General features: G+C 36.2%; 1 protein-coding gene across 1 annotated transcript in view; it reads left to right on the forward strand.

Moving 5' to 3' along the window:
• Positions 1 to 24,249, forward strand: part of RAB21 (RAB21, member RAS oncogene family) — a 35,788-nt gene extending 11,539 nt beyond the window's left edge. Inside the window, exons 2-7 of the mRNA XM_049883904.1 lie at positions 1,173 to 1,232; positions 1,933 to 2,040; positions 4,852 to 4,915; positions 9,967 to 10,021; positions 10,508 to 10,596; positions 13,716 to 24,249. Coding sequence (XP_049739861.1) covers positions 1,173 to 1,232; positions 1,933 to 2,040; positions 4,852 to 4,915; positions 9,967 to 10,021; positions 10,508 to 10,596; positions 13,716 to 13,858 — 519 coding nt within the window. The 3' untranslated portion in view covers positions 13,859 to 24,249. The remainder of the gene's footprint in view (positions 1 to 1,172; positions 1,233 to 1,932; positions 2,041 to 4,851; positions 4,916 to 9,966; positions 10,022 to 10,507; positions 10,597 to 13,715) is intronic.
• Positions 24,250 to 24,505: the final 256 nt, after the last annotated feature.

The following is a 24,505-nucleotide window of genomic DNA, read 5'->3' on the forward strand; positions in this document are numbered from 1 at the left end:
AGTTGTCTCCTAAAATACAAATCTTTTATTTCCCTGCTCCTTAAAACCCTTCATTATTCTTGATTGTCAACAGTACTGTTTCTTAACAGCTGTTCCTTAGGATGCAATAGATATTTCTCCAGGGAAAAAGAGACTGTGGTCAAATGAGTTTGAGAAATGCTGGGATAGATGCAGTTAGCCAGCTTCCATGTATTAATGTGCATGTCAATCTACAAAGGGGACACAGGACAATATGCAGCATTTGGCAAATATACCTGACCGTACAGTTTTTTTTTTCTTGGTATATGTTTAATGTTTCAAGACATATTTGTTAAGAACCATAAGCTAAAGTCTCTGCTTCTAGACATGGAATTCTAGGACCTTTTTTGATTCAGCGTTTGCACATTTTTGCGGACTCGTCTCTGGTCCTGACCTTACCAACTTGGAGTTCCCTGTATGGTGGAAGGCGTGGGATCCTGTGTCGGCTTCTGTGGCTTCACCCATCTGACCTGCCACAAAAGGAGCCATCACCACCTTCTCTTTGAAGGTTCCTTAGACTCACCCAGGCAGGCTTTGCGTTTCCTTTTTCAGCACTCTCCTTAGAATATACTTGGCAAGACTCTTCATTTTAGCATTTATCACACGGTATTGAATTTTTAAAAAAAAATTTTAGAATTTAGAAACCTGGAATTATGTCCTTTCATATCTGTGCTATCAGTACCTGTGACAATTATTAAATACTGTATATGTTAAATAATTGAATTATTAAATAATTGCAGAAACATTTTGAATTATATTGGCATTCATATGGTTAAATAAACCACCAATAAACATTACTTATATATCTTAAGATTAGACTCTATATTCAGTAGGTAAGGTGGCATCAAATTAAATGCTCTAAGAAAAATTTTGTTCTGTATATATAGGGGAAAAACTAATAAAAAGTACTTAATTACATTTTTCTGTGTATTTTTATGATTTGAGTTCATGAACTAAAATATCTTTTTCTTAGATAAGAATGTCAATAATTTGTCTTCACTGAAAATGTTTGGTCATTAATAAAAACTCAGTGATCACTTTTTCTCCCAGATAGCTTGAGTTTCACATTGGTGTGATTATTCATATATAGTTGTCAAGATTAGAAACATTATTTTATATGAAACATTGTTTAACATATCTTTCTTTTTTCTTAGGCATCTTTCTTAACAAAGAAGTTAAATATTGGTGGAAAAAGAGTAAACCTTGCCATATGGGTAAGTTAATCTTTTCAACTTTATGTGTGAAGGTTTCTGCCTGTTCTTTGTACTCTAATAACTTAATTGGCTCGGAGAATAGGAATTTTAATTTTTGGATTTTATTTTGTTGTGGTCGTTATTGTTAACTGAAGGTTAGCCAAAAATTTTGTTTGTTCTTTTGTTTTGGTGGGGGGTTGGGGGTAAAAAACCCATTTTTTTCTAAAATCTGGTTAAGAATTATATGTTGAAAAGAATTTAATATTTGAATATTGGTATCATAACTTTTCATCTGGGAAGGGTCAAGTCAAAGGGCTTCCACTTCAGATAGAAGACGAAGTGGGCCAACAGCCTGCCTGTCCTTATCCCCCTCATCTTCAGGGAATCTGGGTTTAGGGCAGGGCCTATTCCATGGTAGCTGGCTTATAGTGCGGCCATTCTGCTTCTCTGGCATCTGAACTGGTTTTTCAGTGGGGCTGGGGAGATTGCTGAGGAGGAATTGGGTTGGGAGGGGGAAAATGACATTTGTAAAACAGTAAAGCATTAAATATTGGGCTATAATTTGGCTCTTAAAATTTTTTTGTACCTTGTTTTTTTTAATAGGGGTTTTCTGTGACTCCATGCCCCACTTCCCAATTAGACATAAGTTCACCATAGTTGAAATATACCCAATGTATATATTTTTTCTTCTGATCTAATAAGTGTTTGTTGCTTTATTTAGGATACAGCAGGTCAAGAGAGATTTCATGCATTGGGTCCAATTTACTACCGAGATTCAAATGGAGCTATTTTAGTTTATGACATAACAGATGAAGATTCTTTTCAGAAGGTATTCTATTTACTTATGGGTAGATGACTTAATCAGAAGAACAGCACTGATTTTTCCAGTCTCCATTAGCATACCTTGTTCATGTGATTAGTCTTGGTTTTAAAGGTAAAGTATATAGTTTATACATAAATGGTGACCATTCATATTTTAAAATTCATATTACAGTTAATACACACTTTTTCAGAAATTAGGAAAAGTGAAATTATCATATTTAGGAATAGAGCTTCAGAAAAATATAGGGACTTTTTTCCTCCCCATTAAAGAAAAATCATAAATATTTCTTTGTTATACACCCGCTGGGCACCTGAAAACTTCGTGTGGTTGCACAGGCTCTCTTACTGTGAAGAGGAAAAGGGAGGAACTGAGTCAAGTTTAAGCTCTTTCTCCTCCTTAAAAATCCTGGAGACTGTAATAAAATTTTACAGGAACAGGCTGGGTATTGTTTGTCTTAAAGCTCCTCTATTTCTTTCACCTATCTTCCAAGTACACTTCAAATACAGGACTTGTAAAGTGGAGATCAAAAATGAGTTGCCAGTAAACTTATCTCTGAATTCTCCTCACAGTCAGGATGGGTTACTTATTTGACCTTTTCTCCTAAAATCCCTCTTTGAATAAATTAGTCAGGGATGTATAACTAAAGAGGGTAATTTCCAAGGCAAAAGCTTTTCTAACCTTGAGTTATGGTTTGTTCATGCTGCAATTGATTGCCTTTCTAGTTTGTTTGTTTTTCCAGTTGAATCTGGTGGAGCAGACATACAAGTTAGTCCTTGGATTATTATTGATGAGTAGAAAAACTTAGTACAAGGAGTAGAAAAATGAAACAAGTAGCTTGCAGATCTAATGATCTTTAAAATTATTTTGGAGCTGTTGTTTGGTGCTATTTGTGATTCCTTCCTGACTTTATGCATGAAAAGAAATGGTTTATTTTATTAAGAGGATGAGTCTTTTAGGTTGAAAAGTTACTTACTGCTATATAACAAATTCCCCAAAACTTGCTGCATTAAAACAACAATCTATTATTTCTCACTATTCTATGGGCTGACTGGGCAGTTTCTCTGCTTCATGTGGTCTCAGTGGGGTCACTCATGCAGCTACAAGTAAACTGAGAGCTTGGCTGTGGCTGGACCATCTAAGAAGGCCTAGTTCTCATCCATGTGGCCTCACATCCATGGGTTTCTCATTCTCCAGGGATTCTTTCCACATTTGCTCTCATTATTCTGTATTCCAGCCCAGGCTTCTTACATGACAGCTAGATCCCAAGAGTGAAAGCAGAAGCTGCTTCTTAGGCTTAGGTCTAGAACTGCACAGGATCGTTTCTGCCACATTCTCTTGGTCAGAATAGATTACAAGGCTAGCTCAGATTCAGGAGTGGTAAAGAATTTGTGGCCATCTTTAAATCACCATGGAATGTATGGGTATAATGAATAGGTAGGATCTAATTAGAGATGCATAAGAAATTTTTAAAAACTTGGTTAGATTAGTAAATTGGTATTATATGTACAGAGAGTAGAGTAATAACATCATAGGATTTGGGCTTATTTCTTTTGAGGTAATGAGGATATACAGTTTATACCAGTACCACCAACTAAGATGGTACTTAAATGGTTTGCTGAGAACTTTGTATATAAATGTGAGTGAAACAAAAAGATGAGGCTGCACTAGAAAATTGGTTCATTGCTGTTAGAAAGACAAAACGGTGATATTGATTACCTTTGCTTTTATAAGGATTTATAAGGATTCCTCTGCATTCTTGCAGAGCATAGGAGTGTGAAACTGTCACGTTCGTACCATAGAACCAGATGCCCAGTAAGTGCTTACCACAGATGTAGTGTAGTGTTGTATTTATAGATGCATGTGTATTTTTTTTAGGAAGGTGTGTAAATTCTTTCTGATTTGATTACATATAGATTAAATTCTATTATAAAAAATGAAAAGTGTCAGAGTTCTTTATCCTGGAATTTTATTATAATCACAATATTTAAAGTCATTAGTCAAAAAATTGATTTACCTAATTCTAGTTTATTCCAGCTCTACCTTCTGCTATGCTTGAGCCATAGTGGGAATTAGTTTGTTACTGGAGATACTGTATACCAGTGGTTCTCAACCAGGGTTGATTTTGCTTGCCAGGGGACAATGTCTGGAGACATTTTCGGTTTTCACTATTGGAGAAGTGGTACTGGCTGCTAGTGGATAGAGGCCAGGGATGTTGCTAAACATCATACATCACATACATAGGACAGCCCCCAAAACAAAGAACTTATCTGACCCAAAATGTCAGTGATGTTACAGTTGAGCAACCCTGTTATATGCTCAATGATGAAAATTTATTTGCCACACTTTTTATTTTGGTGCCCATAAACATTTTTTTTTTTAAGTGTGTAACACAGACGCTCCTAGACCTGCTATTTAGGAACAAATTATGGTTCAAAAGGCTGCTTTAAGCCATGTATTATTCCTAAGTCCAAAGTGTCTTTTCCAAGTGTCTGCAGAGGCCGGAGTTGATAAGATTTTGCTCTGGTGAATAGATTTACTTGGATCTCTGGAAGATTTATGAAAAATTTTAATTAGAGGTGCTTCTGTATGTATCCACATATAGATGTATGGAAAAATACTCATATTGTGTGTGTGTGTGTGGTTTACAACATAAGCTGGTAATAAATGATTCTACAGTGAATTATTCCATGTAGTAACTAAATATATGGCTGTGGGATAAAATTCTGAAATTTTCTGACAGTGTTGAGTTTTGGGGTGTTGTTAATGGTAGTTGCTGTAACAGGATTTGTTTTCATATCTGCTTTTTTGTATACACAGGTAAAAAACTGGGTCAAAGAATTACGGAAAATGTTGGGAAATGAAATCTGTTTATGTATAGTTGGTAAGCATCATTACTTTTTAAAAATATGTCATTTGTTTCCTTAATATTTTCCTAAAGAAATAGTAAACAAGTAGTTCTCATTTTAATGTTATATGAGAAAGGAAAAATTGCAGCATTTAATATTTAATATTTTAGAATACTTCAGGATTTGAATGTTATCTTCCAGGAGATTCAAAGTCGGTACTTAAAGGGTTGCCCTGGAGAGCAAGGGAGAAGCTAAAAATATGAGGCTTCAAGTCCTTCAGCCTTGCTTCAATTAGACCTTTACTTTTTTACCATAAGATTTTGCTTAGAAATAAACAGCGCAGGAACTATATTTAAATTAAATTCAGTGACTTAAGCCAGTTTTCTTGTTTTATATATTTGACTATACATATTTTTGAGTCAAAGACAAATTTTACTCCAAGGATACAATTAGATCATGATGCTAAGGTGGAGAACACTCTTTTTTTTTTTTTTTTTTTATAAGTTTTATTGTGCTTTAAGCGAAAGTTTACAAATCAAGTCAGTCTCTCACACAAAAACCCATATACACCTTACTGCATACTCCCAATTGCTCTCCCCCCAGTGAGACAGCCCAGTCTCTCCCTCCACTCTCTCTTTTCGTGTCCATTTCACCAGTTTCTAACCCCCTCTACCCTCTCATTTTCCCTCCAGCCAGAAGATGCCAACATAGTCTCAAGTGTCCACCCGATCCAAAAAGCTCACTCCTCACCAGCATCCCTTTCCAACCCATTGAACTTATTACCTCAAGTCCAATCCCTGTCTGAGGAGTTGGCTTTGGGAATGGTTTCTGTCCTGGGCCAACAGAAGGCCTGGGGGCCATGACCACTGGACCCTTCCAGTCTCAGTCAGACCATTAAGCCTGGTCTTTTTATGAGAATTTGGGGTCTGCATCCTAATGTTTTCCTGCTCCCTCAGGGGTTCTCTGTTGCGTTCCCTGTCAGGGCAGTCATCGGTTGTAGCTGGGCACCATCTAGTTCTTCTGGTGTCAGGATGATGTAGTCTCTGGTTCATGTGGCCCTTTCTGTCTCTTGGGTTTGTAATTACCTTGTGTCCTTGGTGTTCTTCATTCTAGGTGGAGAATATTCTTAATGGGAGGAATAAAGGAACTCTAGAACTCATTTTTGAAATTTCTGGTTCCTTTTGTCTTTAGATTATTATTTTTATGACATAAAAATTATTGAGTAGGAAAAGTATACCATATGCTATGCTGTTTACTCATTACACATTATTTCGTGTGATCCTCATAATCCTATGAGGACTTTATAGAGGAAGCTAAACTGACGCTTGTAAATACTTAATAACTTGCCCAATATCAGCCAGCTCTCAGAGATGGAAGCTGAATTGGAGTCAGTCTCTGTCCCTCTGCTTAAGCTGTTAACCCTTATGATGTATAACCACTTTCCGTTTTCTTTCTTCCTTTTTAAATGGCTGGTGTAATAGCAATGGCTTGGAAGAAACCAGAGTAGTTTTAGTGGAGGGCAGACAAATTTGTGGAAATGAAAGAAAAGAATGGTCAGCTTGGGAAAATTCTGAGAACTTTTTTTTTAAACTTAAGTTTACTTTTCTGGTGTCTTGTCATCCTTAGATTGGTAAATGTAACAGTCACAGATCGGGGTACAAGTCTTGGGTGAAAAGGCCAAGAAGGTGAATGATTTGGCCTGCTTCTCTCTATATATATATTTTTTCTTAGTCTAGATGCTATATGTTAGACTAGATGGTGAGAGTAATTTCTGGGGTAGGAGATTACATTGAAGTTTGGGGCCAAAACTTCAGCTAGTCATTAGTAAGTTTTGCCTGGGTTTGTCTGGTATATTGGACTTGCTGGGAGGAGTGTGACCATAGTAGGTGAATGACTGAAGATTTGATTATTTGGGATTCTGGCCATCTCTCAGAAGAGAGATGAGAAACAACTAATATATGCTTGAGAAAGTTGAAGAAGCCTGTTACTTGACCAAGGTCACAAAGTAACATTAATAAAAAATTAGCTGAGTTACCTGAGTTCAACAGATCATTCATTTAAACTTCATATTCTTTATTTTCATATTACAAGAAAGTTTAGAAATGTTGGATCTAGTAGCTTATTACCTCAAGTACAGTCAAATAGTCTTCATTTAATTTTATTTAAATTAATAATTATTAGTTTATTAATGATTAATATGGAGTATAAAAAGCTCTCTCTGCCTCTTTTTTTTCCTGTTGGCAAGTGTGACATGGAATTTTGTTGGAATTCAGAGTAGGAAGATATTTAAAAGCCCACTTAGTCCCTTGTTCTCAAAATTGGCTTATCATCAGGATAACCTGGGAAACTTTAGAAAGAACAGTCTCCCAGGCCTCATCCCAGACATTCTGAATCAGAACCTCTGTGGATGGGATTAGGAATTAATTAGTTTTCTCTTTCAACCCACCTTCTTTTCTTCCACAGATATTTTTGAGTGGCTCCTTTGTGCCAGGCTCTGTGCTGTAATACTGATTTAGCCTCTCCATACACAGGTGTCGGGAACAACTTACTAGTTTCATGTGATGCCACAGTCTCATGTAGATAGTCATGTTACTGTTGCATGAAGGCTTTTGGTGATGACTCAATCCTCTTTTCAGAAAGGCAGCTACGTTTTTACTAATTTTGATGTGTTTTTCTCACATTTAGGCTGAAATCAAACTCCATGTGACCTTTACTTAGAACTTTTTATGTAAGCTGTATATGTAAAAAAGTACACAAATCTTAGCTGCAAAATACATTTTCACAAAATGAAGTTCCACACATGCTTCTTTCTCATCCCAGCACCGTCTTAGCTGTACTCTAGTATTGAAACAAGTGTGAGCCTTAATCCCTTAGCTGTTTTCAAAGGATATGAAAGCTGAAAAGATTTTTGAGTTTTGGAAAGACATTCACTAACAGATTAAGTTTAAAATAATACTTGTTATGAAAACAGTTAATTCTTTTGATAATAACCTACCAACTTATTAAAATAGTTTAAAATACTGTTAAATAATAAAGCAGTATCTGAATAACTTCTCCCAAGTGTTCATTTGAGGCAGTAAGGTGATTGTCTACTTTCCCTATCCTTATTCTTTTTATAGGTTTGGTGATTCTAGTGGAATTTGGGGAAACCCTGGTGGTGTAGTGGTAAAGTGCTATCTATGGCTGCTAACCAAAAGGTCGGCAGTTCGAATCCACCAGGTGCTTCTTGGAAACTCTATGGGGCGGTTCTACTCTGTCCTATAGGGTCCTTACAAGTCGGAATTGACTCGATGGCAGCGGGTTTGTTTTTTTTTTAAGTGGAATTTGGAACAAGAGGTATTAGAGATCTAAAAAAAAAAAAAACACTTTTAGTTAATTTGAGCAAAAGCCTCCTTGCCATCTAAAGGGGAACAATTCTGTTTACCTCTTTAGAGTGAAAGAATCTTGTGCCTCTGTTTGCTTGAGCCACCGGCCACTAGGTGGTGCATTTTGCATTCTTGTAGCACAAAACAAAGAACTTGGCTATAATATTTAGCAAATTAAAGTTTTACTGACAAAAAAAAAAGTGTAGGACATCAGAACTAATATGGCACTTCTTGCAGAGGTAGACAGATAACCCTTCAAAGAAGGAAGAAATCATTACTGAATTCATTGGTACCAGTTGAGCTTTAGTATATACAGCCTACTTCCCTTCCTTGCAACCTGAGGCTCTGGGTTTCAGATAGTTCCTGTGCCTGCTAGCAATTAGATGCTTAAATTATTTCAGGTCTTTCATGGGACGCCTGGGCTTGAACATTTCATTCTAGGTATTGCATTGTTTATTGAATCCTTCAATGTTCGGGAAATATTGATATCTGAAATTGTCTTTTAGACTTTTTAACGCCCCAAGAAAAAGTAACCTCATTTATAGTGTTTCCTTTTTTCCTCCTAGAAATCTTAATAGAAAAAATGAAAATATTTTTTTAAGTGGCCTTCTTTAGGATATTTTCCCCATTCCTATCTGTTATTTCTAATACCTTTCATAACCTGTATTTTTAACCAACTCAGCTTAACTTCTATCTGCTATGCAGTAAGGATTCAGCATTTTATAGTTCCTTCATTTTTGTCTCTTGGCTTTTTTTAATCTATAAATTTAATTGATGAACTAAATATACCTGTCTGACCAGTATCAAGATAAAGAAACATTATTATAGCACCTGAAATCTTCCTCATTGTTCTGCTGGCTTTTTGTAGTCTCAGTTTGGTGCCATTGTTTAGGGAAAGTTAAACTTGTTTTCAGCAATTTTCAATGTCCATGATAATACACATCTTAAGTTGTCTAGTGTCTTTTCAGCAAAAAAAGTGTCTTTTCCCATCATGGTGATGGAGTGCTTAAAAATCCATACATTTTAATTCTTATTTTAACCAGTTTATATCAGCCAGGAAAACAAAGTACTCTTAGGAACCAAGATGCTAACCTAGTATATTTTCGTAACCTGTAAGACAAACCTTCCATAATTATTTACTGTCTCTAGGTTGATGGGAGCCCTGGTGGTGCAGTGGTTAAGAACTACTGCTGCTAACCAAAAGGTTAGCAGTTTGAATCTACCAGCTCTCCTTGGAAACCCTATGGGGCAGTTCTCTGTCGTATATGGTTGCAGTGAGTCAGGATCAACTCAAGAGCAATGGGTTTTTAAGTTGATTGAGGACTATAGAAAATTCTTTTTTTACCATTTGCACTTGGCTAAGAATCATAGATTTATCCACTAGTTTTCCTGTGAAGTCTTAGTTCATCGTGTACCCTAAATCAAAGAAGAGTGCTCCTCTCTTTGGAAAAGTTGTTTCCTTTGACAGAGGGCGTACCTTTCAGGAGAGAGACGATTGAACCCTTTGAAGGAAGATAAGGCATTTATCTTGACAGCCATGATCAACCCACACAGGATTAACTTTACAGTTATAGGATATTTAGAAGTCACATTGGGGATTTGTATCATTTTTACAGGTGATCAAAATGGCCATTATGTATTATGAGTTGGCTTAATTTTATTTTTCATTATAAAAATCAAACAGCATTAAAGATTGATTTTTTTTTTTTTACCCCAATTAGGTAATAAAATAGATTTGGAAAGGGAGAGACATGTTTCCATTCAAGAAGCAGAATCGTAAGTGTTACGCCCCCATCACTCCCTGGTAGACGTTGGGATCTTCCTTGTTATACATCGTGCTTTACCATTTAGGTAGTCTCAAACCTCTTAATGTAGACTGATCTGTTGGATTCAGGAAAGCATGTTTACCTTGGTAATTTCTGAGCTTTTGGCATTATTTTAAAGACTTTCCACTCTTTCCTGTTTTATTTCAGTAAAAAAAAAAAAAACACAAGAGTGATGTAAAAGAAAGCCATCATGATCAAATAGGTAGTGAGTCACAAAAACTTCTAAAGTGTTTGGGCTCCAAACTAATCTATAAAAATTTCAAATCTTGTTAGATTTGTACTCTTACGTAAAATTTGATTCAATGTATAGAAATATGTTACACAACTGTCTAATCTTATTTCTCTGAACATTGCTACTGTAAAATATTTAAACCGCAGTCATGACAAAAACATGAAAAAACTTACATCAGTCACTAAAGTTACCTTTTTGTTTTAGGTATGCAGAATCTGTAGGAGCAAAACATTATCACACTTCAGCCAAACAGAACAAAGGAATCGAAGAACTCTTTCTTGACCTTTGTAAAAGTAGGTATTTTTAGGTTTAATGTGTTTTAAAAATGTTGGTAGTATTCCTAAAGTGGTGTTTTACCAACCTCTGTTAATGACCACATTGAAAACTTTTCATGTTTATTGGTGCTATTATTTACTTAATATTTTTTCTTTACATTAATTCACTTTTTAAAGCTTAAATATCTATGTTAGCCATGTTTCAAGCAGTAATTAATGGCATTGAAATCGTGTGTATATTCACTAAATGCATTAAAATAAATGCATCACTGTCGAAAGTAAAAATGGAGGTGGTGGGATATATAAAGACAAATTTAAGAAATATCACAACCTGTTGCAGTGAATGTGCCTTATCTGGATCTTGATTTGACAAACGAGAAAAAGAACATTTATAAAACAATTAGGAATTATGAACACTTGATTTTAAGAAACTATTGTTTATTTTTTAGGTATGATTATGGTATTGTAATTATGCTTAAACAAAGAGTTTTTATCTTTTATAGAAACATATTAAAATAATTTACAAATAAAATTATATGTATTTGGGATTTACTTGAAAATAACGACGGGAATATATGGGGCTATGGAGCCCTGGTGGTGCAGTGGTTAAGAGCTTGGCTGCTAACACAAAGGTCAGCGGTTTGAATCTACCAACGACTCCTTAGAAACCCTATGGTGCAGCTCCACTCTGTCCTGTGGGGTTGCTATGAGTTGGAATGGCAGCAACGGGTTTAGGTTTTCTTTTTTTATAGAGTCCCTCGGTGGCACAAATGGTTAAGTGCTTGACTACTGGCCTAAAGTTTGGTGGTTTGAACCTACCCAGAGGCGCCTCAGAAACCCTGGTGGTATAGTGGTTAAGAACTGTGGCTGCTCACCAAGAAGCTGGCAGTTCAGATCCACCAGGCGCTCCTAGGAAATTCTATGGGGCAGCTCTAGTCTATCCTATAAGGTCGCTATGAGTCGGAATCAACTTGATGGCAACTGTTTGGTTTTTAGAGGCACCTTGGAAGACAGGCCTGACGGTCTGCTTCTGAAGGGTCACAGCCTTGAAAACTCTGTGGAGCAGTTCTACTCTGCACATATGGACTTGCCATGAGTTGGAATTGACTGGACAGAAACTAACAGCAACATAGATGAAATTGGGTGATAGACATGTGGGTTTTCATTATGCTATTCTTTCCACTTCTATACATGTTTGAAATTTTCCATGTTAAAAAGTTTTTTAAAAAGAGAAAGGACATTAACTTTGTTTTTTTCTTTCTTTCCTTTTTTTTTTACATACAACCTGAAAGTTACCTCTCATATCACCAACAGAATACTATATTTAGGGAAACTCTAGTGTATGGAATAATGGATTAAAATGGCTTTGTCACATTATAATCATTGAATTTATAGACTTCAGATACTTCTGAGAATTTGATGAAACACTGGTTTTCTGTCCTGAAAAATGTACATGTACACAAACTTTTAGGTAAATTTCAGGAGTTTTATGAATCCCTGAGGATCATTCTATATCAGTGTTTCTCAAAGTCAGGTCCCTGACCAGCAGCAGCATCATCACTTGAGAACATGTTAGAAATGCAAATTCTTGGACCCTACCCCAAACTTCTACTGGATCAGAATTTCTGGGGGCTGGTACCCAGAATCTGTTTTAACAGACCCTTCATATGATTCTGATGCACCCTAAATTTTGAGAACCACTGCTATAGATTGGTGCTTTTCAAACCTTAATGTGGGCATATACATTACTTGGAGATCTTGTTTAAAGTACATGTTTTGATTTAGTAGATCCAGTCTGGGCCTGAGATTTTCATTTCTGGCAAGCTCCCAGGTAGTCATGATGCAGGTCCTTGGACCATACTTTAAGTAGCATGACTCTCAATTGGTGGTTTACAATTGTTATAAATCTCACATCTTCATAAAAAAAAAAAATTGAGTACTCCCATTTAAAAATTATATGCCACGTACAAGTATTAGTATACTTTATACATTATAAAACATAACATAAAAATAGAAATTTTGAAAAGTTAAGGAAAAATAAGTAGAAATAGAATTTGTAATATTTTCTTATTTCGTCTCAGTGGATTGCCTTCTACACCTCAATTTGAAAACCATTGTTGGAGACAGTCTCTGGACCCAAAATTTAAGAACTCTTGTTTTGTTTTAAGGGCTCCTTCAGTTACTTCCTTATCAGATAGGTACTTTGCAAATATTTTTTGTCTGTCTATGTATTGTATTTTCATTTTTCTGAACAGTATGTCTGAAAAAGCAGAAGTTTTAAATTTTGGTGAGGTCCATTTTATCAAATTTTCTTTTATGATTTATGTTTTTGTGTCTTATCTGAGAAATCTTTGCCTAACCCAAAGTCACAAAATTTTTTTTCCTATGTTTTCTTCTATGAATCTTATGTTTTAGGTGTTACGTTTAGGTCTGTAATTCATTTCTGGTTGATTTTTGTGTGTGGTTTGAGGTATGGGTTGAGGTTTATGTTTGACATATACTGTTTCTTGAAAAGATGATCCTTTTTCCATTAAATAACCTTGGCATGTGTATCAAAAATCAAGCCACTATATACATGGGTTTATTTCTGGACTCTGTTTCCTGTTCCATTGATCTCTGTGTGTCTCCCACCACCAATATCAAAATCTTGACTAATGCAGTTTTATACTAAGTTTTTAAATCAGATAGATTCCTCCAGCTTTGTTTTTTCTTTCTCATCCAAAACTTGTTCTTTTCTAATAGCATTTTCTTGAGAGTGTTACATTTCTAGTAGAATAAATCCTGTACCTTAAAATCTGTTCTGCTTACAATGATTTGAACTTAGACATGTTTCAAAGTATGTTTGGAAAATCTTAAGGATAATACTTGTACATTGTCCTTTGTTCATAGCAAAAAATTTTCTTCTGTATTGATGTCACTGTGATCATACCATTGGACAAATACACTTGCTGCATGATACTAATTTTTTAAAAGCTTTCAGGTAAAGCTATTTAGTGACCTGACAAAACCTTTACTACATTTAGTTTCCTTGTTGGTTGAAAGTCAGAAATATCTATCATACTTTTTATACTGAAATTATAGAAACAGAAAATTCAAAGATTACAGCTCTAATAATTTCTGCTTTTTCTCTTTCTTAGGGATGATAGAAACAGCACAAGTGGACGAGAGAGCAAAAGGGAATGGCTCCAGTCAGCCAGGAACCACAAGGCGAGGCGTACAGATTATCGACGATGAGCCTCAAGCCCAGAGCGGTGGTGGAGGGTGCTGTTCTTCTGGATAACTGTTCACACATGAGAAATTGAAACACACACCACACACACACACACACACCACACACACACACACACACACACACACTGTGGATCATTGCCCTCAACATGAAGACTGCCATATTCCAAGTCATGTTATTTTACCAATGGAGTTACAGAATTAACAGTATTTTAAATTACGTTTATAACACTGCAGAGACCTTAAGTGCTAAACTTAGTGAAAATTTGTGACCAGAGAATTGGCATTTTCTACAAATGTTAACAAAGCAATTACCGATGGCCTTTTTACATATTTTTTTCTTTAATGAGGAATAATATGCATGTAGAAAAGACCTACTTAAAGGCTTCATTTATATTCTTTTAAATCAGATCTTTATTTAATAACTTATATATGTTGTTGGAATGATATACATTTTTGCAGCCCTTTGTATTTTGTGGTAGTTTGAATTGTATCACTTCTGAACAGCAAACTTTTTGTTTTTGTTTTTTTAATTAGCAGATACCTGAAGTACTATTTTTGCAGGGTTTGCACAGGCCCCTAACTGTCTACTACTTTGATATAATCTATATACATCCTTTATGCTGAGCTGGTAAAATACATTGTAAATTACATATTAAATACTTTATCTGCTTTTACAAGCGCAAGGTGCAAAAATATATACACTAGTCTCATTGATGACTGTAAAGTGAATTAACATTTGGTGATAATGCCTAAGCTTTTTCACTCTATCTGATACAAAGATCATAGCTCCCCTTCACTTTTGTCTTAACTTGAAAGTGGGCGTGTTTAAATTTTCACACACACTTTACTTGAACTACTGCTGTTGTCACATTTTTTTGCCTCTGTAAGTCCATCTGATTATTGAACAGCAGCATTTGCCTTTGGGTTTGTGTTTTTTATTTTGTTTTTTGGTAAGAGATGACACCTGCCAATTTTGTTTTAGGATGGTTACTTTAGAAGTATTTGAGTGGAGCATGCTGAGTTTCACATCTGCAATGGCTTTAGTTTTCTCTTCGGCTTTATATGAAATGGGTTCACTGGTGTGAGAGAAAGAGCTCCTACATAGAAGCCACTCACCAAGGCTCATTCGTACAGCATGCTAGTGATAGTGTATGCTCCTGAGGCAGCACTTTTAGATTCTTTTGTGAGCAAATTGTATTTGTTCATTGCTTGCCAGAGATGGACGCAGAAAGTTTCGTTTCATTTTATAAGAGCTATCCTTCTGTGTTTTTGTGAAGGGAAATATTTCATGTAATGCAGTTATAGCAAACACTGGAAAGATTTACTATAAAATTATATTCTTGTATACTTTGTAAATTAGTCCCTCATTAGGTTTTTTTCAAGCATAGAACTGAACTTAAATTTGTTAATTTTAATAGAATTAGGCACTGCTCACAGAAGGAACACAGATTGTGGAAACTAACATAAATTGTTCTTGTTCTAATATATATATTTTTCCATTCTGTCATGCTTGGAAAACTAGTAAATGTTATGTCTAAGATAAAGTGGAATGGTCCATGGATTTACTTCTTACAAGAAGCAGTAGTATGCAATAAAGCTGTTAGCATGAGCAATTAAGAGGGTATAAGGTTAAAGTTAATGAAAAAGTACTATCATATTTTTAAATAATAGCTTCAACATTCTCAAATAGGTTAAAATTTGAATGAATTGACACCCTGATGCTATGATGTTAGAATTTTGACTTAAAAATATTAAGTGTTCTGTGACCCTTCATTTTACCTTCTTTAATTATTTTCCTTGCCAAACAACACACTGATTTCTCTGTTCTGTGTGTTTGAGGAAGGTGAGTGGAGGAAGAGTCAGGAGATAAGTTGAAATTGCCTTTTTATGGGATGACTGTATGGTTACGTGTCTCGTAAAGTCCACGATATGTTCTGTGTAATAGGACGTTATGCCATCTGGACGCTGTGTGAACACCAAATTGTATACACGTAGTCCCCGGGTTATGTACTCAGCCTCACCCACTGTTTCACTACCCTGAGGAGCGAGAGCAGCCCAGGCCCCGCAGCCCTGCCTGTTCCTGAGCTGTGTTCACCAGATACAGGCAGCCAGCCTTGCCGGGTATGCACTTGGTGGCCGGGCTTTGCACACCTTGCACCTCCAGGTGCAGGGCGGGGACCAGGTGGTGTGCGGGTGCTGGGAGTGCAGCTGGGCTGCCACCGTCCTGTTGATGCAGCCCTGTTGATAAAGCCACGTCCTGATCATGTGCAGCCACCTGGAGCTGGAAGCCCATGTGCAGGGAGTGAATGGCTGCATGGCTGCTGGGCAGGTGAATGAAGTGAGGAGGAGGAGGAGAGATGCTGCAGGGATTGGAATGCACCCTGGAGCCCCACTGCTTACTCACTGTGGGGTTTTGGGGTTGTCTTTAAAACTGTTAGGGGGAAATAACAAAAGGAGAGCAGCTTTCAGTTTAAAAAAAGAAAGCCTTATGGGACCACAGGCATACACAGTTGGATGTTGCCCAAATGGACGTTATGCAGTGCATGTCTGTATTCTGTATCTCTTGGTTCTCTGTGAAGCTAGCGTTTACGGGGAGGGGGTGGGGGTTGCGGAGGCAGTGGGAATCATGGGTGTAGACACAGGAAACTTTGTTTTTGTCCCCCTGCCCCGACCCAGTCCTGGCTCTTTATGAGGGAGTAAAGAAAGTTTTGCCAGTCTTACTGCTGTAGATAGTAAATAAGTTCTCTACTGGAATTACATATGGTGTCTAAACCTAGTTAGAGATAAAATTGAACTTTATTCCAAAAAATAAAGTCATAAAGCCTGATAGTGAGCTGCAAACTTGATTTTTGACCCTATTTTAATGGTATAAAGTACAGATAGAAACCTCTGTTTCAGATTTCCCTGAAAATTATAGGTAGACTACAACCACTCTTCGTACATCATATATATATATATATATATATATATATATTTTTTTTTTACTCTGTCTCAATTTCTGTGTATCTTTCTTAACCTCAAGCATTTCATTCTTTTTTTTTACCTATGATTTAGGCCAATTCAGTAGCATCAGTAGATAATATGGTTTATCTGTCATTGCCCTGATGCCCAAAAGCCCTCTGACTAGGAATAGGGTGAAAGGATAATGTAAGAGGACCAATCAATTACAGTGTATATACAAAGGAAAATAAAAAGACATTAAATCAAGGCTGAAGAAATTTTTCTGCTATTTCACCAACCTGATATATATCTTTTATGTTGTTATCCTTATCATTGTGCTATTAGGAAGAAGACACAGTTACCATGTTTTGTAGTAAAAGTAGTAGGTAGGTAAGCCCAATATTTTTTTCAGCTGTTGAGTGTAACATATATAATTAAAAATTCGTTTAAGTAGGCATTAAAAAATACCTGAATATTATGTTAAAAGTACACAATCATTGTTTCTGTAATGGGTAGTCTGCTTGTTTTGCTTTGCGATTACATAAAAACAAAAACCTGCTGTCAAGTTGATTCCAACGCGTAGCTACCCTATAGGACAGAGTAGAACGGCCCCATAGGGTTTCCAAGGGGCGCCTGGTGGATTCGAACTGCCGATCTTTTGGTTAGCAGCTGTAGCTATTAACAGCTACGCCACCCGGGTTTCCTTGTGATTACATAGGAAGAGTATTTTAAAAAATGTATGTTACACAATCTGAGTAAGCAATAATCTTAAAAAAGCATATGAAATATGGGTGTTTCAATTTGTTTTATTCTGGGGTATCTCCTGAGAATGCCCTAAAGCCATGACTGTTACAGCTAAATTGAAATCTCTTAATATTAGCCATATAAGTGGAGTACTTTTAATTTGGCATTAAAATAAGAAGGATATTTAACTTTTAGATTTTCAGGGAGAAAAGATAAAATTGGGGAAATAGGGAAGGAAAGTACGAATAGTGTAGAAGTCAGATATAAGAATTTACAACCTGATAACTTTTTAAAAACAGTTTTAAAAATTCATTACTTTTATCAAGTAGCTTCTAAATAAGGCAAACTATGCATTGTGCCAAATGTTTAGGACATTTGAAAAAATAAATGTTTCTTTTAATACATAATTTGCAATTTTTATATTATAAATGCTACCCGGAATCTAGATCATTGAGCTTATGTGATCTCCAGACAATACAATTTACCCTTATAATTACCATTTATATTAATCTCCAGAAGTAATTTGATCTGTGTCCCTAACTTGAAATTTATCATATGACTTGCATGCCATTGTAGACTTTTCTAGGTCCTACAGCTGCTAACAAAAGGGTCGGCAGTTTGAATCTGCCAGGTGCTCTTTGGAAACTCTATGTGGCAGTCCTACTCTGTCCTGTAGGGTGGCTATGAGTCGGATGACTTGATGGCAGTGAGTTTGGTTTTCTTTTTTATATGTGATCTCTTCAGATGCTGAGATCTTCTAGCAAAGGGTGTAGATTAGTGGTGTCCAGGAGAAGCTTCACATTAATATCTAAAGATACAGGGACTGAGTAGATCCTTAAGTACTCTTTTCTGAATTACAAAATCTGCTACTTAGATTTTAATAATTAAAAGTTGGGATTCATTGAGCATATAATTTACTTGACTTCATAATAGACAATAAGTCTAGTATGTTGCTGTTCTGTGATTTTTATTCATCTTTGACAGTAATATATTAAAGATTGGGTACCAAAATTCATACTACACATTATGTCTGACTTTAGTGGCCTTTCCCTTTTCAAGAAAAATTAATGACAATTTTGAGCAAAATTTTCCTAAATTTAAGTATTTTAGCATTACATGTAATGAAGAAAAAAAAATACTTGTGTTTCTAATTTTAAACAAATGCTTCTCTTCTAAAATAATTTGTTCATGCATTTCTAAATGCACTTTGCAATTTGGGAGCGTGGATCCTTTTTTTCCTACCTGGAATTGAAGATACAAGCCCAGAAGATAGCTTAATATCTGAATTTTCTAATATTCTTTCCAGTGTCTTTAAAGGATATTTTTGATATTATAGTATTAAATTTTCTAGGTCCCCTCTTGGCCTTTTTGCAGGAGAAAATAGAATGAAGCCTATGGTAAAAAATCAGCCCATGAGCCAGGAATATGCCTCTTGCATGCCCCTTCCCAGTGTTGCCTTGCCTTGATGAGGCTGACATTTGGCAGTTGCTATTCATCTACATTTGGCTCTTCTCAGCCAGGACTAATGCTGTGCTGCTGCTTCTTCCCATCAAAAATTTAATTTGGAGGATTATGAAGTAACTTCTATTCATCTTCATTCTTAATAGCACAAAAGGTGAATACACCTACTCCTCACTTACCAACAGTCTCATTATACAACATTTCACATTTACGACAATAGTAAAAAATGTACTATCTGACTATTTTGTGCCAAGGTGCAAGGCAAGAGTAACACTGGCTGTGAAGGTTATGTGTCAACCTGGCTGGACCATGATTCTCAGTGGTTTGGCAGTTATGTAATGATGTAATTTGGCAGTTGTAATGATGTAATCACTCTCCATTTGTGGTCTGATGTGGTCATCTGCCATTTTTGCATAATGCTGATTTACACATAACGGGCTGGTCTTTGGCAGCTAACCACATCAATGAGTGAGGAGTGGGTGTAATTTTAATAATCAAATGACAATTCTTAAAAGTGTAAGTGTCCTGTTAAGAAAAAAACCGTATAGCAAGGACAAGATTGTTTGAGAACTTTTGGCTGTATCTGAGTGACAAATTGCCTATCTTGTCACAAAAGTACAACAAAAACTTCTTCTTAAGTCCCATACTGATTTTTTAAAATCTGAAAATACCTTTTAACTGAAGAACTGGCAGAATTATTCCTTACCCATCCACAGATTTTAAGGTGAATAGTAGTGGCATAAGAAATGTATTTATGAAGGGCATAATTTTGGATGAACTTTGTTGGAGATGGTCAGATAAGGCATTGTTAAGGGAAGGAGATGGTAGATTCTTCTCTGGAGGCTTTTAAAGCTTTATAGGTTAAGGATAGTTGAATAGTCACGTAAAATCAATGAATTAGTCTTGGGGACCTCTTGGAGCCTTTCTAGGCCAACAATTTATTGAATACTTACCCCTGGTGGTACAGTGGTTAAGAGTTCGGCTGCTAACCAAAAGGTCAGCAGTTAAAAATCCACCAGCCACCCCTTGGAAACCTTATGGGGCAGTTCTGCTTTGTCCTATAGGGTCGATGTGAGTTGGAATTGACGGCAAAGGGTTTTTTCTTTTCTTTTTTTCTTTTCAGTATGTTGCTTTGATTAGGCTGACATTTGACAGTTTTCCTCAACATTTGGTTTTCTGTGCTGCTAGGACTAATGATGTGCTGCTGTCTCTTCTAATCCAAAATTTTAAAAATTGTTTACTGGATATAGAAGTACTTACAAAGTAATCACCATATGTAAGCAATTCTCATCTGTGGAGTATTTGACAGGGATGTGATTACATATTAAATATTTTGAGGGATTTCCTTAAGTGCAGCACTAAGAGCCAAAGCTTAAGACTGTAGTGTTGATTGAGAGATCCAGTAAATCTGGTAGGTGACTTTTATTTGTCCTTTTCTATTGATAATGAATCCTAGTTGTATGGGCAGATTTAATTAAAGAAACAAAAATTGGCAAGATTTGTGATAAGAATTTTAAAACCTAAGAACCCAAAATACATAGAGTCACTATACTGAAAAGAATTGGTGGATATTCAACCATTTCAGGAGGTAGCATGTGATCAGGAACCGATGGTACTGAAGAAGTCCAAGCTGCACTGAAGGCATTGGCGAGAAACAAGGCTCCAGGAATTGATGGAATACCAAATGAGATGTTTCAACAAACAAATGCAGCACAGGAAGTACTCACTTGTCTATGCCAAGAAATTTGGAAGACAGCTACCTGGCCAACCAACTGGAAGAGATGCATATTTATGCCTATTCCCGAGAAAGGTGATCCCACTGAATGTGGAAATTACTGAACATTATCATTAATATCACATGCAAGCAAAATTTTTTGAAGATCTTTCAAAAGCGGCAGCAGCAGTACATCGACAGGGAACTCCCAGAAATTCAACCTGGATTTAGAAGAGGATGTGGAATGAGGGATATCATTGCTGATGTCAGATGGATCCTGGCTGAAAGCAGAGAATACCAGAAAGATGTTTACCTGTGTTTTATTGACTATGCTAAGACATTCGACTGTGGAGCATAACAAATTATGGATAACATTGTGGAGAATGGGAGTTATGGAACACTTAATTGTGCTCATGAGGAATCTGTACATGGGTCAAGAAGCAGTCATTCGAACAGAACGAGGGGATATTGCATGGTTTGAAGTCAGAAAGGCATGCATCAGGGTTGTTTCCTTTCACCATACCTATTCAATCTGTATGCTGAGCAAATAATCCAAGAAGTAGGACTGCATGAAGGGCAGGGCATCAGGATTGGAGGAAGACTCATTAACAACCTGCGTTATGCAGATGACACAACCTTGCTTGCTGAAAGTGAAGAAGACTTGAAGCACTTACTGAAGATCAAAGACCACACCTTTCAGTGTGGATTACGCCTCAACATAAAACAAAAAGCCTCACAACTGGACCAATAAGCAACATCATGATAAATGAAGAAAAGATTGAGGTTGTCAAGGATTTCATTTTACTTGGATCCACAATCAACACCCTTAGAAGTAGCAGTCAAGAAATCAAAAGACACATGGCATTGGGAAAATCTGCTGAAAGGCCTCTTTAAAGTGTTGAAGAGCAAAGATGTCACCTTGAGGACTATGGTACGCTCGACCCAAGCCATGGTTTTTTCAGTCACCTCATATGCATGCGAAAGCTGGTTGGTGAATAAGGAAGACTGAAGAAAAATTGATGCCTTTGGATTGTGTTGGGAAAGAATATTGAATATTGAAAAATATTGAATATTTTGGACTGCCAAAAGAAGGAACAAATCTGTCTTGGAAGAAGTACGGCCAGAATTCTCTTTAGAAGCAAGGACGGCAAGACTATGTCTCACATATTTTCGACATTTTATCAGGAGGGATCAGTCCCTGGAGAAGGACATCATGCTTCGTAGAGAGTCAGTGAAAAAGAGATGGATTGACACAACTGTAGGTTGTGTCTGCAACAGTGGGCTCAAGCATAGCAACAATTGTGAGGATGGTATAGGACCAAGCAGTGTTTCATTCTGTTGTGCATAGGGTCGCTATGAGTTGGAACTGACTGGATGACACCTAACAACAACAAAGAACCCCAAAACAGCCATTCAAAAATGCATTGTCAGTGAATCCCAGTTATTGTAGTGGTGCTAAAATTAAAACAAGAGCCCTTGACCAAGCACTTCTATTAAAAAAAAAAGACAAAACCTTGTATTTAGTAAGTTTGAAGATGTTCCTAGCCTAATAATGACTTATGCCAACATTAAAGTCAGCTTAGAGTCTCATTGGAGAAGGTGAAGATTGGTTCTATGACGTTGAGTCACATAAGATTAACTAATATCTCATTCAGAGTCAACTAAAAAAATTTTTAAAAAGCTATCATTTTCTATGATCAATACACGGAAATTTCCAGCTTCCTGACATTTGTGTAAAGAATTCCAAATCTCTCATATACCACAATTATTGCTAATGCTGTCCCTGGATTCCCTTACCATCTCTGTTCTCTGTTTCTTTGAAACTGATTGGGAGGCTGCCTGTTCTGTTCTGAATACACTAAAAAAAAAAAAAAAAAAAATCCAAACCCGGTGCCATCGAGTTGATTCCGACTCATAGTGACCCTATAGGACAGAGGGGAACTGCCCCATAGAGTTTCCAAGGAGCGCCTGGTGGATTTGAACTGCTGACCTTTTGGTTAGCAGCCGTAACACTTTAACCACTATGCCACCAGTGGTTCCCTTGAATACACCAGAACTAGAGAAATAGAGGTGTCCACCGCTTTTTTGGTCGAGTGTTGAAAACTGGGTAGGAGAACATACCAGGAAAAAAAAAAACATTGCCGTTGAGTTGATTCTGACTCAAAGCAACTCTATAGGACAGAGTAGAACTGCCACCCAGAGTTTTCAAGGAGCTCCTGGTAGATTTGAACTTCCAGCACTTAACCACTATGCTACCAGGGTTTCCAGGAGGCCCTAGTATTCAAGAAATTCTTAAATTTCAGATAGGGATTTGTTTTTCAAAAAGGATATAAAGTTTTTAGTTTTGTTTTTCAAGATATTTTGCTGTTTGTGTTGGCTTTTGTTTTCTGGTTGCTTTGTAATTCAAATTATACATGCCATTATAATTAATTCAGTCAACTTAAATGGGATATTCAAAGCAAATTATTACACTTACTGTATCAACTCTATATACCATTTTAATGTACATACAAAGAAATTCTGCAAGGAACCTGCACAAGTGCTTAATTGGGTACCCAAATTGAGAACTAAATGGAACAGATGGGAAAACGTAAAACATAAAATAACTTTGAGTCATAGTCTCAGGTTTTCACTTCCCCTGGTTAGCCTGGAAGATGGACATTTACCTATTTGTCCAGATGAGAAATAATTAACACTAATCCCACTTATTTCACTTGAGTATTGCAGCCAGAGTCACATCTTGGTGTTATTTTGAACTCAGTGGTTAGACCTCCCAATCTCAATTATCTTCTTTTGATGAACTAATGGTGATCTTAAAGCATTAACACGCCTGAAAATGTTTGCCTCCTTTTTTGAGTGTTGGAGTGTGGTATGCACACAGTCAATATATGATAGTTTTGTGCGAGAAAGATTTGGTTTTGAAGCAGCAAAAGAACATAAGGTTCGAGCAGAGCTTTAGCCTTAGGCTGGGAGATCGTGTCTTGTGAGCCTGTGAGGAAAATCTACAAATACTGATCCATTTTGTGGGACAGTTTACTTTGCTAAATTTTCGACTTGTTTCACTGTATCACACAATATTGCTGTTGCTCATGGTTATACTATGAAAGTTTAAGTTAGCAGTTAGAATTTTTACAAGATATTTGAAAAGGGCCTAGGAAAGAAACATTCACTTTATAAAGTGGGACTTGATTGGTGAAGTATTTTTAGGATGAACACATGACTGGTGTAGCCTTCCTACTTAGTTAACTGTTTTTGTTGGGAAATATATTAACATATGATTCCTAACCATAAAATAAGGAGACTGATTTTCTTGTATAGTGTGTAGAATTTAAACTTCCATTTCATAGATGTAAACATGTTTGGTTTGCGTTCTATTTGATTTTAAGCTTTAATGTCCATTTTCTCCCTCATATTATGCCTAATGTATATAATTTTTTAAATGAAATTGTAAATAGCTTGAGGAAAACTGCTACGGATAATATATGAATGTCACTAAGAATGTTCAGGTAAACCTGAAGACTAACAATTTTAGTTTTTGCCTACAATCCCATATGTAAATGCAAGAAAAAAAAAAAACATAAACTAGAGGCCTATTTTGTTGCAAAAAAAATATGTGACGCCTTAAGAGATTTTATTATGGTGGGGGAAAGGAATTAGATGCTATGAAGGGGTAGAATTTATTTTTAGAAGAAAATCAGTTTTTATTTAATTTTGGGTAGAACCTGACAAAAATGGTATGAATAAATGAATGAGGCAGGTTCAAAATTTAGCAGGTACCTTGCGTTTCTATTTTCGTAATAGGGATTAGTCAAACCATTTTTGCAGTGCATTTTTCTG

Source organism: Elephas maximus, chromosome 4, assembly GCF_024166365.1.
Source record: "Elephas maximus indicus isolate mEleMax1 chromosome 4, mEleMax1 primary haplotype, whole genome shotgun sequence".
NCBI classification, from domain to species: domain Eukaryota; kingdom Metazoa; phylum Chordata; class Mammalia; order Proboscidea; family Elephantidae; genus Elephas; species Elephas maximus.